Raw genomic sequence first — 12,303 nt, forward strand, 5'->3', positions numbered from 1 at the left:
GAGTCCAACTGGTGCCTGGCATTTTGCATTATGTGCTCTGCATATAAGTTAAATAAGCAGGGTGACAATATACAAGCCTTGACATACTCCTTTCCCTATTTGGAACCAGTCTGTTGTTCCACATCTGGTTCTAACTGTTGCTTCTTGACCTGCATACAGATTTCTCAGGAGGCAGGTAAGGTGGTCTCGTATTCCCATCTCTTTGAGAATTTTCCACAGTTTGTTGTGATCCACACAGTCAAAGGCTGTGGCATAGTCAATAATGCAGAAGTAGGTGTTTTTCTGGAACTCTTGTTTTTTCAATGATCCAACGGATGTTGGCAATTTGATCTCTGGTTCTTCTGCCTTTTCTAAATCCAGCTTGAACATCTGGAAGTTCATGGTTCACGTACTGTTGAAGCCTGGCTTGGAGAATTTTGAGCAAAATAGTCCTTGGAGTAGATGCAAAAAAATTTTATCATTCAACCTCCACTCATTATCAAAACTGCTAGCAAACTAGGAATAGAAGGGAATTTGACTGGATAAAGGTGAACTATCAAAACTTGACAGTAATTCTCAATGGTGGAAATTTAGAAGCAGTTCTTTCAAAATCAGAATCCAGTCAACGGTACCAGTGAGCAGCATTTCCATATGTCATTGTCTGTGAATTCCGGCTGGTACAAATCAGAAGTTGAACATGAAGAAAGAGGTCCTATCCTCTTATTTCTGGCTTTTAGACGGAAGTGGTATCTTTGGGCTTAGAGGGCTTTACAACTTTCATATATGTTACAAATATTTTTAAGTATGCAGTATCACATATCAGTTTTAAAACTGTATTTTGGTTAGACATTTGAAGACACAGGCCAGAAAATATGGTAAAAGCTACACCTCTTAAGTTCTTTTATTTTTAAGATGAAAATATCTGAAAGGTAATAGAGATGTTTGCACCGCAGCAAATGACTTGTCCAAAGTGAGCTGATGTACATCTAGATCCTGACGGAACCTCACAAAATACAGCTCTTTACCCTAGGAAGAATGGAAGAATAGACTAGGATTAGGACAGCAGTCGGGGACAGTGAAGTTCACCAGATTGGGCCCTTCCTTCTCCAGGATTCTCAGGAGCTCTGCCCTTGTTGTCTCTGGGTTTTTGGCTAGGGAACCTAGGCTAGGGATTTGGGTTAAAGAGATTTTGTAGTCAATGAAGCCGCCACTGTGAAGACAGTGGGCGGGAGAAGCTCCTTCCCGGCCCCAGGATCTACCCGTTCACCCACCGCCCGTTTTAGGACCGAGCCGTGAGACACGTCTCCTCCTCTTCGCTTCCGTCCCACACGCAGCCAAGTCCGACTCTTCGAAATCAGAGCTGGAGGTCTCCGCCAGGGGGCCACGCCTGGCATCTAGTCTGCAGACTATGATTCCGGGGGTGGGGGAGCGGGGGGTGAAGGTGGAGGTAAGGTGTTGATTTACGGGGATAGCTAGCACTTCCCTGCGTGGGTGCCCACAGCCCTCTGATCTCTGGCTAGGTTTGGGATTTTCTTCCCAACATCAGGCCCTTGCTCACTGCATTGCCTCCACGGTCAACGCGCCAGCTTGGAGCTCTCCAGCTGTCGCCCAGACCCCTCTCCGGTGCCCCTGAGCCTATGCGCCCCTTACCCGGCCCCTGCACCTGGGGCAACCTCCCAGAGCAACGTAGGCCCCCCCTTTCTCCTCCCCTCGGGGCCCAGTCGCCCCCTCCCGCCCCTCGGCCCCGGCCCAGGCTCGTGGCCACCGACTGCGAGCACGGTCGCTCTGCTCACCCTCTAGCGCGCGGAGCCGCGTCTGGGTAAGAGCGCCCCCTCCCGGCTCCCCGTAGCTGGTCCAGAGCGGTTCCCTGGCGCCGCCCTGACCCCTTCCAGGGATCCCTCTTTTTCCCACCAGGGTGGTCACTCACACCTCTAGCTGAAGTGGCGCCCGCAGCTTTGTGAGCTCCCTGACACCGTCCTCTGGGACCCTCCCGCATCCTGGCCGCTCTTACTCATTGCTTCCGGGTCTTTGGGGCAGGAGAAAATCTTACCGGGCGCTCCTGCTCCTAGTCGCCCCCCAGGGTGCGTGTGTGCCGCTGTGGAACCCGTCTCACTTTCTCAAATGCAAGACCCCTCGCGGCTGACACCTCCTCCGCTCCGGTTCTTTATGCTCCACCTGATCGGATTTACTTTTCTGGCCAGGCTACAGAAGTTACTGGATCCCCACCCCTACCCCAACCCCACCTGAGCTCGCTGCGGGGTCCGGCCTCAAAGAAGCCCTGGTGACTCAGGCCTGTGGAACAGCTTTCCTTTCTTGGCCCAAATGGAAAGGCTTAGAACTTCTTTCCAGCATGTTAATTCTCCCCAGGCTTGCATTATTAAGTGATTTAAGTCTAAACGGATGACTTTGTCTACATTTAAAGTAATTTCAAGAATTACGTTTTTCTTTCCTCTCTGCAAGGTTCCTCACTTTCCCTTTACCTGCATACTCCATCCCATTTGCCTGACTCTAGAGTTGGCCATTCCATTCTATTTTTTATTCTTTTTTAAAAGTGTCTGGTTTTACTGGCATGCGTTTTAAATTTGTGTGAAAAGAATTCTATTATTTCTCGTTCAGCTATTTTTCACTCAATGCTGGGATTTCAAGATCAATCTGTATAACTTCCACCCCTTCTAACTGCTGCCTCATCTCCACAGTGCTCCATTCTCAGACATATCCCTTCAACATATTCCCCCACCTGTAGAGCTTCTCAAACTTCTCCCAGAGTATCCTCTGGGAGTTTTGTTAAAAATGCAGGCTCTGATTCATGACTCCTGGGGTGAGGCCTGGAACTCTACATGTGTAGCCAGTTTCCAGGTGATGCTGATACTGTTGGCTTTGGGACCACACTTTGAGGAGCAAGACCATCTTGGGCCTTTGGGAGAATTTTTCTTGGGTTGCTGTGTGTCACATAGCATTTTGGGTCACAGGCTATGTGTTAATCTAATTTGATAGGTATTGCCCATTTGGTCTCTGATCTGCCTGTGCCACCCTACCTCACACCAGCAATACAGGAGGGTAGAAGATATTTGTTTACATGGTGAAGGGAAGAAGGCTTTCTCCTTGCTCCTGCCAAAATCCTGCTCCTCAGTGTGTCTGGTTTGGGCCAAAACCTCCTCTCTCAATTAGAATGGTTCCAAGGCTCCAGAGTGATATCCCTGGCCAACAATGCACAGCCAAGTTAGCGAGGGGCCCAAGATTGGCATCCAGGCTTCATCTCTGACAGGAGCTTAAACAATGGGCACTGAGAAGCCCTGCAGTCTTTAGTGAGGTTGTATTTCCTCCATTGCTTTCTCTTTAGTAGCCTGTCAGGCTGGACTAGGACTCAAACAACCTGACCTTACCATAGGCAAGTACCTATCCTGTGCCTGACTTCTCATCTCTAAAATGGAATAGTAATAATAGCATAGCTACAGTTTGTGGTGTGAGGAGTCAGTCCAGGAATTTTGCCCACATACCAGATGCCCCATGGGTGCCCCAGGACAGGTATGCTTGCCTGTATTTTAACCAACAGAAAAATTAAGTTCAAGAAGGGTTAGCAATTTTTGCCAAAGCTGTGGGACTGGAAAGTGCAGTGCTGGGATTCAAGCCCAGCTTGAGCTAATACACCAGAGCCCATGCTAGCTATGACGCTTTGCCACTTCCATGGCCTGCCTTGCCCTTGCTACCAGGCCATATTTCAGGGAGAACAGGAAGGAAAAAGGAAGGAAGGACTGTGTCTCGGGTTTCAGGAGCTGATGCTGAAGGCATCTGATCAGTGGCACACAGGGTTATGAAACTCCACAGCGAATGGGTTTTAGCAAAAATGAACATGGGTTCTAGGGGCTGGTTCACAGGGCTTGAGTATTTAGGTGGCCAGAGAGGAGGCTTTTAGTTGAGGGATACAGGAGTGAGGGTTTTAGGGTGATGTATGTAGTGGGATCAAGTCTGGCTAGGAATTGGAGAGGGTCAGGGACTAAGTGGAGGCCTGGAGTGGGGTGAGGGTCAGGTGGGTGGGTCTTACCTATCATGTGTCTTACTTGTAGTGACTAATCACTCACTGTTTTGTCTGGAGGGTTAGCTGAGATGTGAAAAGCCAGCATCCTGGGCATCGAGGGATGCCACCTTCCAAGGCTCTCCTGGTGTTGTAAACAGCTTGTTGGGTTGGTTTTAGAAACCCCTGGGCTATGTTTTCCGCACTCACATGGCTGTGCAAGCCGTCTCCCAGCACCAAGCCCCACCGAGCATTTCACAGTCAGAAGAGTTCAACACCTGCATATTTTGAGATTTCATGGCATACGACCTTTTACCTCTTGTTCACACTCATCCATCCTCCGTTTACCATTGTAGGGTACAAACTGTATCCAGGACAGAACATTTCTCTGAAGGCCTAGAGAAGCTTTCTGCTCTTTAGAGTTCCATACAATAGCTTACAATTTTCTGGTCTTTACAAAGTACTTCACACACAGATATTATTGCCTTTGATTCACAGCAACTCCATGACAGGACCCACTTCATACCAAGGCTCAAAAGAATTAATTGGCCAAGGTCACACACTGCATAGGTGGGTGAAATGGGATTTCTTGTTTGTTTTTCCATAGCAAACCTCAGGAGTCTTAAAGAGTAAGCTCTGCCTGGGAAACTCACTGTGTTGGTTGGCTCATTTCCCAGACTTGGGGATGTGGACGAGGCAGGAGGTAGGAAGTCTAGGGAGCGGGGAATGCTTGGGCAGAAACATCTGGAAGGTGAAAGCTGAGGTCTCATGAGGATTCTGGCTAGCCCTCTCTCAGCTACATTTCTGTCATTGAGCCCTTTCTAGAGCCTGGGCAAGTGAAAAGAGGCGGTTGGTGGGGGAAATGGTAAATACAGGTATAAGTTGCTATGAGTCTAACGCTGAGATAGTTGAGCAGCTGCAAGAAAAAGATACTGCCAGCTGCTAAAGGGGCCCCAGTAGCATCAGCACATGCACGTGGAAACTCTTGATGGCTTGGCCACGCTCTGCTCCTGGCTGAGCCTTCTGCCCTAACATCTCTTCTCAAAATTTCTGGCCTTCCACACCAAGTACCTGCAGCATCAGCTTGAGGGAGGTGCCCAGAGGTCAGGCCAGTCTATATCCTGCCAGTTCCAGCAATATCACCCATGTCCCGCCCAGTCCCAGCTAGAGACTGTAGGTTGGGGGCCTGCTGACACAGAAAGGCCCTGGTCCCACTGCCCTCCCTTTCCCCTGGGTCTCAGGCCCTAGGCCAGGGCTCAACAGACACAAGCAGCGGGATGGGGTTGCCCTTCTATTGGTCTAAGTCCTGAGCGTTGCCTGGGTGAGACATGGAGGTGAGGAGGCCCACGAGGCTCAGTAGTGTGGAAAACAGCAGCAGGAAGGAGGCGGTGAAGAGCAGCGCAGGGAGGGCACTGAGCAGCAGCAGCAGGACAGCCGGCAGCAGATGGCGCCACACCGCAGCCGCCACGGGCCACAGGGAGCTCAGGAGGTGGGAGCCGGTGGTGAAGAGCGCGTGACACAGCATCAGGGCCAGCAGCAGGTAGAGGACCCCCTCCAGACCCCACAGCACACGCTGCAGTGGCTGCCGCCAGCCAGATGTAGTCCACCACTGGGTCCAGCTCGGGGGCACGTGACACATGCACCAGCGCACCCAGCCCTCCCGAGAGACCCAGGCTGACCAGGGCACCGCACGCTGCGGCCCCTCACCGGCCCCGATGGCATCTGTCTCCATTCGTAGCTGCTGCATCGTGGTTGGTGCACCTAGGGAGAGGGCCAGGCCAGCTGCAGGAGCAGCCCTGGAGATGCCTGGGACCTCAGGGCAGGTGTGGGTGCAGAGGGATCAGGAGGGACCAGCATGGGTGTGGTGGGGCTTTGAACTGGGGCCTGGGTCTTACCTCTGGGCAGAGCCACCTAAGTCATGTTGCTTCCTGCCGCACCCAGGACAGCCTGGCAGCCAGAGTTGAGCCCCCACTCTCAGTGCCCCCACCCTCCCCAGAGGAGCCCTATTATGACCTGGATCAGGGTGGGGGCCAGCCAAGAGAGGGACCATTGCTGGGTGTGAGGTTTACCTGAGCCTCTCTCGTGGACCCTTCAGGCTTTAGGGGAGCCTGGTGAGCCCACAGATGTAGTCTGTCACGTTTTCTTGTGGAAAGCCCTCTTTGGAGCCCTCCCTTCCCTGCTGGCCTGTATCCAGCCCTGCTTCACTCTTTTAATTCTTTCAAGAGAAGTTCTCTAGAATCACAGAGGAGGCCAGAATAGCCTCCCCCAACCTACAGGTTCTGAGATGGCTCCATACCCTGCACTGGGCTCCCTGTCCCTTATCTCACATTTTACTGATGCCCTCAGACTCAGACTTAGGTATCCACTGTCCACATTGTGAGGCCAGAGGTCCCCCAAGATGCAGGCTGGGGGATAAAGGAGTATCCTCCCACCTTCCCAACCTAGGGTGGAGGAAAGGAAGCCTGAGGAAACAGCATGGCCAGTGTATTTCCGGAGGACACTCAAGTCCAAGGATGAAGGCAAAAAGCAAGGGCAAGCAGGGTCAAGGGCACACCGCGGGCTCCCAGGAGCAACCCCGCGCCCAGGCACAGCAGCAACAGAGCCTCCTGGAGGCTGAGTCGTCCTGCGACTGCCACTGCGGGTGGAGCCTCCTGCTGTTCCGGACCCTCGCCGGCCCCCTGACTCTGGCCTCTTGTGAGATGTGTGTGCTGTGACCAGGTGGGACCTGCAGGCCTGTGGAGAGAAAGGGCGGCAGCTGGGTTTGGGGAGGCTGATGGTTTGCTCACCTGCCCAACCTGTAGGCTGCAGTCCACTTACCGGTGGAGCATGTCGAAGGCCAGGAAGCTGACCAGTAGCAGCAGCAGCAGCAAGGCTGGGCCAGTTGTGGAAAAGATGGCCCGAATTGTCAGCCCCAGTGCCCCCAGTCCAAGGACACTATCCAGGACCTGGGCCCTGCTAGGGCCCCAGGGGGACACACACGGACCCACTGGACTAGCTGATCCCTCCCCTGCACCCATGCCCCTGGGAGGGCCTGGGGTAGGAGAAACAGCAGCTTCGGGCCTGGGTAAGCAGAGGTGGGTCATGGAGGAAGGTGGAGGTTACAGGAAGGACTAGTGCTGGGCGAGAGGAGGAGTGGGAGCGTGGGAGGGGGTGGTGGCAGACCTCAAGGGTAGGCTCAGGCAGTGGGGAGTTGGACTGTTTAGGAATCTCCCCCTCCTCACACGCCCACTCACCAAACCCTCCTCACCTCCTCCCACTTTGGTCAGTCATTCTGGTTGGTTGGGCAGCTGGAGCATTGTGACCTATTGCCAGGTGGGGTCCTGGGGTAAGCGGGGTGGGGTGGGGTAGGGTCAGGGTTGCTAATGCTGGCCCTGGCCTCATAATTAGCTGGTGGTGTAGCCAGAAGGAGGTCTGACATTTAAGAGCTAAGACTCATCCTCTTATCTTTGCTAATTCTCCACCCAAGGGGTCTGTGGGGATCTGAGTTGCCAGGAGGCATTGTAACCCCATCACCACCTGGGCAGCTGACCAAGAAGGGAAGAGCCACTTTCTTTATCTCACAGGTTCCCAGGACTAGGTGTCCAGGGGCAAGTCGCTCAACCTGTCTGTCCCCAGTTCTTTCCCTTGAGAGCAAGGTGATGCCTGTGGGCATTCATGTGGGGGATTATTCAGAATTTCAATCCTGGAATGCACAGATAGGCTCTGCCAGGAAGCAACCTGAGGCTTTCTGGAATAGGGTAACCACATGACCTGCTAAATGGGGGTGGGGCAGGAGGGGCTGTTTAGGTGTTAGAAGCAATGTGGTTTGTGGGAGGTGTTCTGGATACTGGCATTCCAGAAATGGCACAGAGAATGTGACTGTGAGAGGGCTACAACATAGTAACCCCAAAATTGGAGGTTAAGGTTACCCTCCAAGAATGAAATTAAGAAGAATGAACATGTATAAAGGGACTGATCTGGAAAAGAAACCTGTCTCTAACTGGTAATCTGTAAATGGTTACAGAGGTTCCAACACATTTCAGTTTAGTGACTTGAGAGGCAAGAGTGAAAATGGGTCATAGTCAAGAGAACTTAATCCTTGTTCTCATATCATATTTTGAAGGTAAACTGATGGAGGTAGGGGTAGAGGGACAGTGGCCATACAGCCCCTAGGAGAGGAGGAGACACAGCAAGCGTCTCGCTGCATATCTGTCTCCAGGGGACTCTGTTCAAAGATTCAAGCCTAGTGACCTTGACATATTTGGTGATGGTGGGCTCAACAATGATACAGCCAATGCCACCACCCTGGGACCTTTCATTGGTTGCGTTTTTCTGAGTCAGCCCCAAACAATAAAGCAATGCCCACAAAATTTTGAAGAAAATTATTTACAACTTAGTAGATTTGGAGAAGGCAATGGCACCCCACTCCAGAACTCTTGCCTGGAAAATCCCATGGACGGAGGAGCCTGGTAGGCTGCAGTCCATGGGGTCGCTAAGAGTTGGACACAACTGAGCGACTTCACTTTCACTTTTCCTTCATTTGGAGAAGGAAGTGGCAACCCACTCCAGTGTTCTTGCCTGGAGAATCCCAGGGATGGGGGAGCCTGGTGGGCTGCCATCTATGGGGTCACACAGAGTTGGGCACGACTGAAGCGACTTAGCAGCAGCAGCAGCGGTAGCATATATCTGTCTACATGATTATTAAGTATGAGGGTAAAGACATTTTTGGGCTTCCCTGGTGGCTCATAGGGTAAAAGCATCTGTCTACAATGCAGGAGACCTGGGTTCAATCCCTGGGTTGGGAAGATCCCCTGGAGAAGGAAATGATAACCCACTCCAGTACTCTTGCCTGGAAAATCCCATGGACTGAGAAGCCTGGTAGGCTACAGTCCATGGGGTCGCAAAGAGTCGGACACCACTGAGTGACTTCACTTCACTTCACTTCAAAGACATTTTAAGCCAAACAAGTTCTCAAAAACTTGACCTTGCACACACTCTTTCTTAGAAAGCTACTGGAGGATGTGCTTCAGAAAAATAATGAACTAAACTAGGAAAGAAGTGAGGCTAAACACAGGAAAGGGATGATGAGAAAGACCTGGGATGTCAGCAACGTTTCCAGATAAAGAAAGCAAGTAACCCCAGCCTAGAATCCAAAGATAGATACTCCAGGAGGGATGTCTCTAGAAGAAAATAAAACTGATTATCTGCTGTTTTTAGACATTTGCAAAATATTTAGTTCATTTGGAAGCTTTGGGATTGAATTAACTAGTGTATTAAAAACCAAGCAAATGATAAAATAATTGCTAAATCCAGGGAATACAAAAAATTGAACAATAATCATGATCATAATATAAGAACTGAATATTGACTCTAGTGATTCAGCTCTTTTGGGAGGATGGCAGGGGGAAATGTATATGTATATTTTGGTGTATGTTGAGGGGAGGGCTGGTAGGAAAGCTAAATCTTTAATTCCATAGCAGGAAATCTACAGATAAAATCTAAACATAAAAGTCCAAAAAATATACCCCAATACAAAATGAAAAGTTTAAAGTTTAGGTGGAAAAAATTCAAGAAATAGCAATAGAAAGATAAAAGTAAATACAAGGAGAAATAAAAAACACTAAAAGTAGTTAACCTGGTAATAGGGAAGCATAGAGAAGAATCGTCTCATACAAATCTAAATGTGATGTACCTTTAAAATCATATTCTGTAGTATTTTGATTAAAATGATTTCTTTTTTTAATAGCAAATCAATATTAGTGTCCTATGGTGGAGATCAGGAATATACTCTCCCAGGATGAATGAAATACTGATTTTCTAAAGTAATGTGGATATACTCTTGTGGCTTGAGATAAAATTTCCAGTAACAGTATCAAACACCATCAAACTCAGAAAGCTGTCTTATGCATTTTAGATGGAGTTGCTCTAGACCGCCATCTAGTGCTTCTCAGCTCACATGTATCTCCTGGGGTTGAATCCTCTGGGGATTTTTAAAAATGCAGATCCTTGGACACACTTTGAGGAGCAAGGCTCTAGAAGACATTGATGTACAGAAGAGAGATAGCTGGGGGAGGAAGTGGTGAGGGGAGAGAGGCATGTAGGAAGATGCATCTTGGTCCCGGTGGAGTCCCCATCCGCGCTCACCTGCATCGCAGGGAGAGCATGTAGTGGGGAGTGAGAGCCAGGAACAGATTAGGAAGCAGAGAGGCAGCAGATTAGGCTACTTCTCAGTTTGTGTAACCAGAGACATAGCCTCTTCTCTTCTCTTGATACTGTTTTATTCTATCTATGTATGTGGGAGCAAGAGGACTGTATTAAGCTGTTTCCCTACCTTTAGTTCATCCAGTTAATTAGGGGCCCCCAGGAACCACATATAATCTCACTTCATCACAGCAACCCCAAAAGGAAGATATTATTGTTCCCATTTTACAAATGAGAAAACAGAAACTCAGAGATAAAATTACTGTCTAAGGATACCCAAACAAAATGAACAGCAGAAGTGGCATGTGATATTAAGCTTGTGTGGCACCAAAGTCATCTATCATCTCTGCTTCCAGCCACCTGATCACACTAGGGAGTGTCCAGGAGAGTCCTGTAGGGAAATTAAAATGGAGGAAGTCTTGTTCAGGCTTCAGAAGCAGGAGAGCAGGCCTCTGACCTGCTTCTGACCTGCCTGGACACTGCTCAGATTCTGTGCCTACCCACAAGCACAGCAAGTCAGGCAGTACTTTAGATAAGAGAGGGAATGGTACTTCTTGAGCTCCTGGAGGTCTGGCCAACCATGCCTGAGGTTTAACAAAAATTTTATGGGCTTTTCTGGCAGCTCAGATGGTAAAGACTCTGCCTGCAATGTGGGAGACCTGGGTTCAATTCCTGGGTTGGGAAGATCCCCTGGAGAAGGGAATGGCTACCCACTCCAGTATTCTGGCCTAGAGAATTCCATGAACAGAGGAGCCTGGCAGGCTATAGTCCATGGGCTCTCGAAGAGTCGGATACAACTGAGCGACTTTCACTTTCACTATGACTCACAAGATAAAACAAGCAGCATTGCAAAAACGTTAAAGTAAAACCAGAGCTGCATTTTTGCATGAACTGATATTAGTTTGCAGCCAGGGATTATAAGTGGGAACCGCCCAAACAGCAATTTGAAGTCTTACCCCAGACTTTTTCCTAACTGGGACTCCAGGTTGCTTTTACTTGGGACTTCTCAGTTCGCTGCTTAAATCTATATGTTGGTCATCGGCCCAATTTGCTGATGTATGTGATGTTTCTCTTCTCTATGGTTTCTATTTCTCTTTTCTTTTAATCATTGTACTTTGAAATTAAGTTAAATACTCCTCTATTAAATTGGAGAAGGCAATGGTAACCCACTCCAGTACTCTTGCCTGGCGAATCCCATGGATGGAGGAGCCTGGTAGGCTGCAGTCCATGGGGTCGCTAGGAGTCGGATATAAATGAGCGACTTCACTTTCATGCATTGGAGAAGGAAATGGCAACCCACTCCAGTGTTCTTGCCTTGAGACTCCCAGGGATGGGGGAGCCTGGTGGGCTGCCATCTCTGGGGTTGCACAGAGTCGGACACGACTGAAACGACTTAGCAGCAGTAGCAGCAGCAACCTTTCAAAACTAACACAGAAGTCAAACTTTGGGCAAAATATAAATTGGTGCTGTGAGCAGTATTTGTGAAACAAAATACCACTCTTTAAGAAGAAAGAGGTTAAGATTAATGAAGTTTTCATTCCATGATGGGAAGATTTGCCTTACTGCTTATTAGCAGTAATAAGGGGGCATATACACTGGATTGTGTGAGAATGGGACTCCAAATTAAATCAGGCCAAATCTTTTGAAGTTATTGAATGTTTGTGCCAATTTGGCTTGTGCCAATTGAGAAAGGACAAGCATGGACCTCACTGGGTCAGAGAGGCTGAATCCTCCTCTCTGCTTACCATAAGGTACAGGAAACCAAATTAAAACTGGTTGAAAAGAAGTCACAATTAAAGAATTATGTGATTTGCAAGGACGATTATCCATGTTACAAAGTCAAAGCTACATTTTAGCTGACCAAGTCTCCACTTTCCAGTTGGTAGCTGAAAAAGTCACTAAAGTTTGCACAAGCTCAATATTGAAAGAGGTGCAGCAAAGTTAACAAAAAGAGAGTTCATTTGATAATAGCTAATGCAGGGGTAGACTGGGACCCCAACACTTGGGATTGGAGATTAACCCCTCCAAATTTCAGGGACCAGCCCAGACTATAAAGTTTTGGGAAATACAATGGGCTAAATAATATAAAGAGATTTTACATAAGGCTAAACAAAAGACAGTGGAATTTAAAA

At 49.0% G+C, this 12,303-nt stretch overlaps 2 protein-coding genes across 2 annotated transcripts; both read right to left on the minus strand.

Annotated features, from left to right (window-relative positions):
- Positions 1 to 5,282: 5,282 nt before the first annotated feature.
- Positions 5,283 to 5,738, minus strand: TMEM239 (transmembrane protein 239). The gene has a single exon (XM_005893936.2). The coding sequence runs from the start codon at positions 5,736 to 5,738 to the stop codon at positions 5,283 to 5,285; it is 456 nt and encodes a 151-aa protein (XP_005893998.1).
- Positions 5,739 to 6,492: 754 nt separating this feature from the next.
- On the minus strand, positions 6,493 to 7,074 carry C13H20orf141 (chromosome 13 C20orf141 homolog). The gene is made up of 2 exons (XM_005893970.1): positions 6,809 to 7,074; positions 6,493 to 6,724 (listed from the first exon to the last, which is right to left on the minus strand). Exons 1-2 carry the CDS (start codon positions 7,072 to 7,074, stop codon positions 6,493 to 6,495), a joined length of 498 nt encoding a protein of 165 aa, XP_005894032.1.
- Positions 7,075 to 12,303: the final 5,229 nt, after the last annotated feature.

This window comes from Bos mutus, chromosome 13 (genome assembly GCF_027580195.1).
Source record: "Bos mutus isolate GX-2022 chromosome 13, NWIPB_WYAK_1.1, whole genome shotgun sequence".
Lineage (NCBI taxonomy): Eukaryota > Metazoa > Chordata > Mammalia > Artiodactyla > Bovidae > Bos > Bos mutus.

What these genes read in the sequence shown, in the direction of transcription:
- TMEM239 (XM_005893936.2), bottom strand. Translation starts at nt 5,738, where the DNA reads ATGCAGCAGCTACGAATGGAGACAGATGCCATCGGGGCCGGTGAGGGG.
- C13H20orf141 (XM_005893970.1), bottom strand. Translation starts at nt 7,074, where the DNA reads ATGACCCACCTCTGCTTACCCAGGCCCGAAGCTGCTGTTTCTCCTACC. An exon ending in GCCTTCGACATGCTCCACCG is followed by an intron (nt 6,725 to 6,808) that starts GTAAGTGGACTG and finishes TTCTCTCCACAG; the next exon opens with GCCTGCAGGTCCCACCTGGT.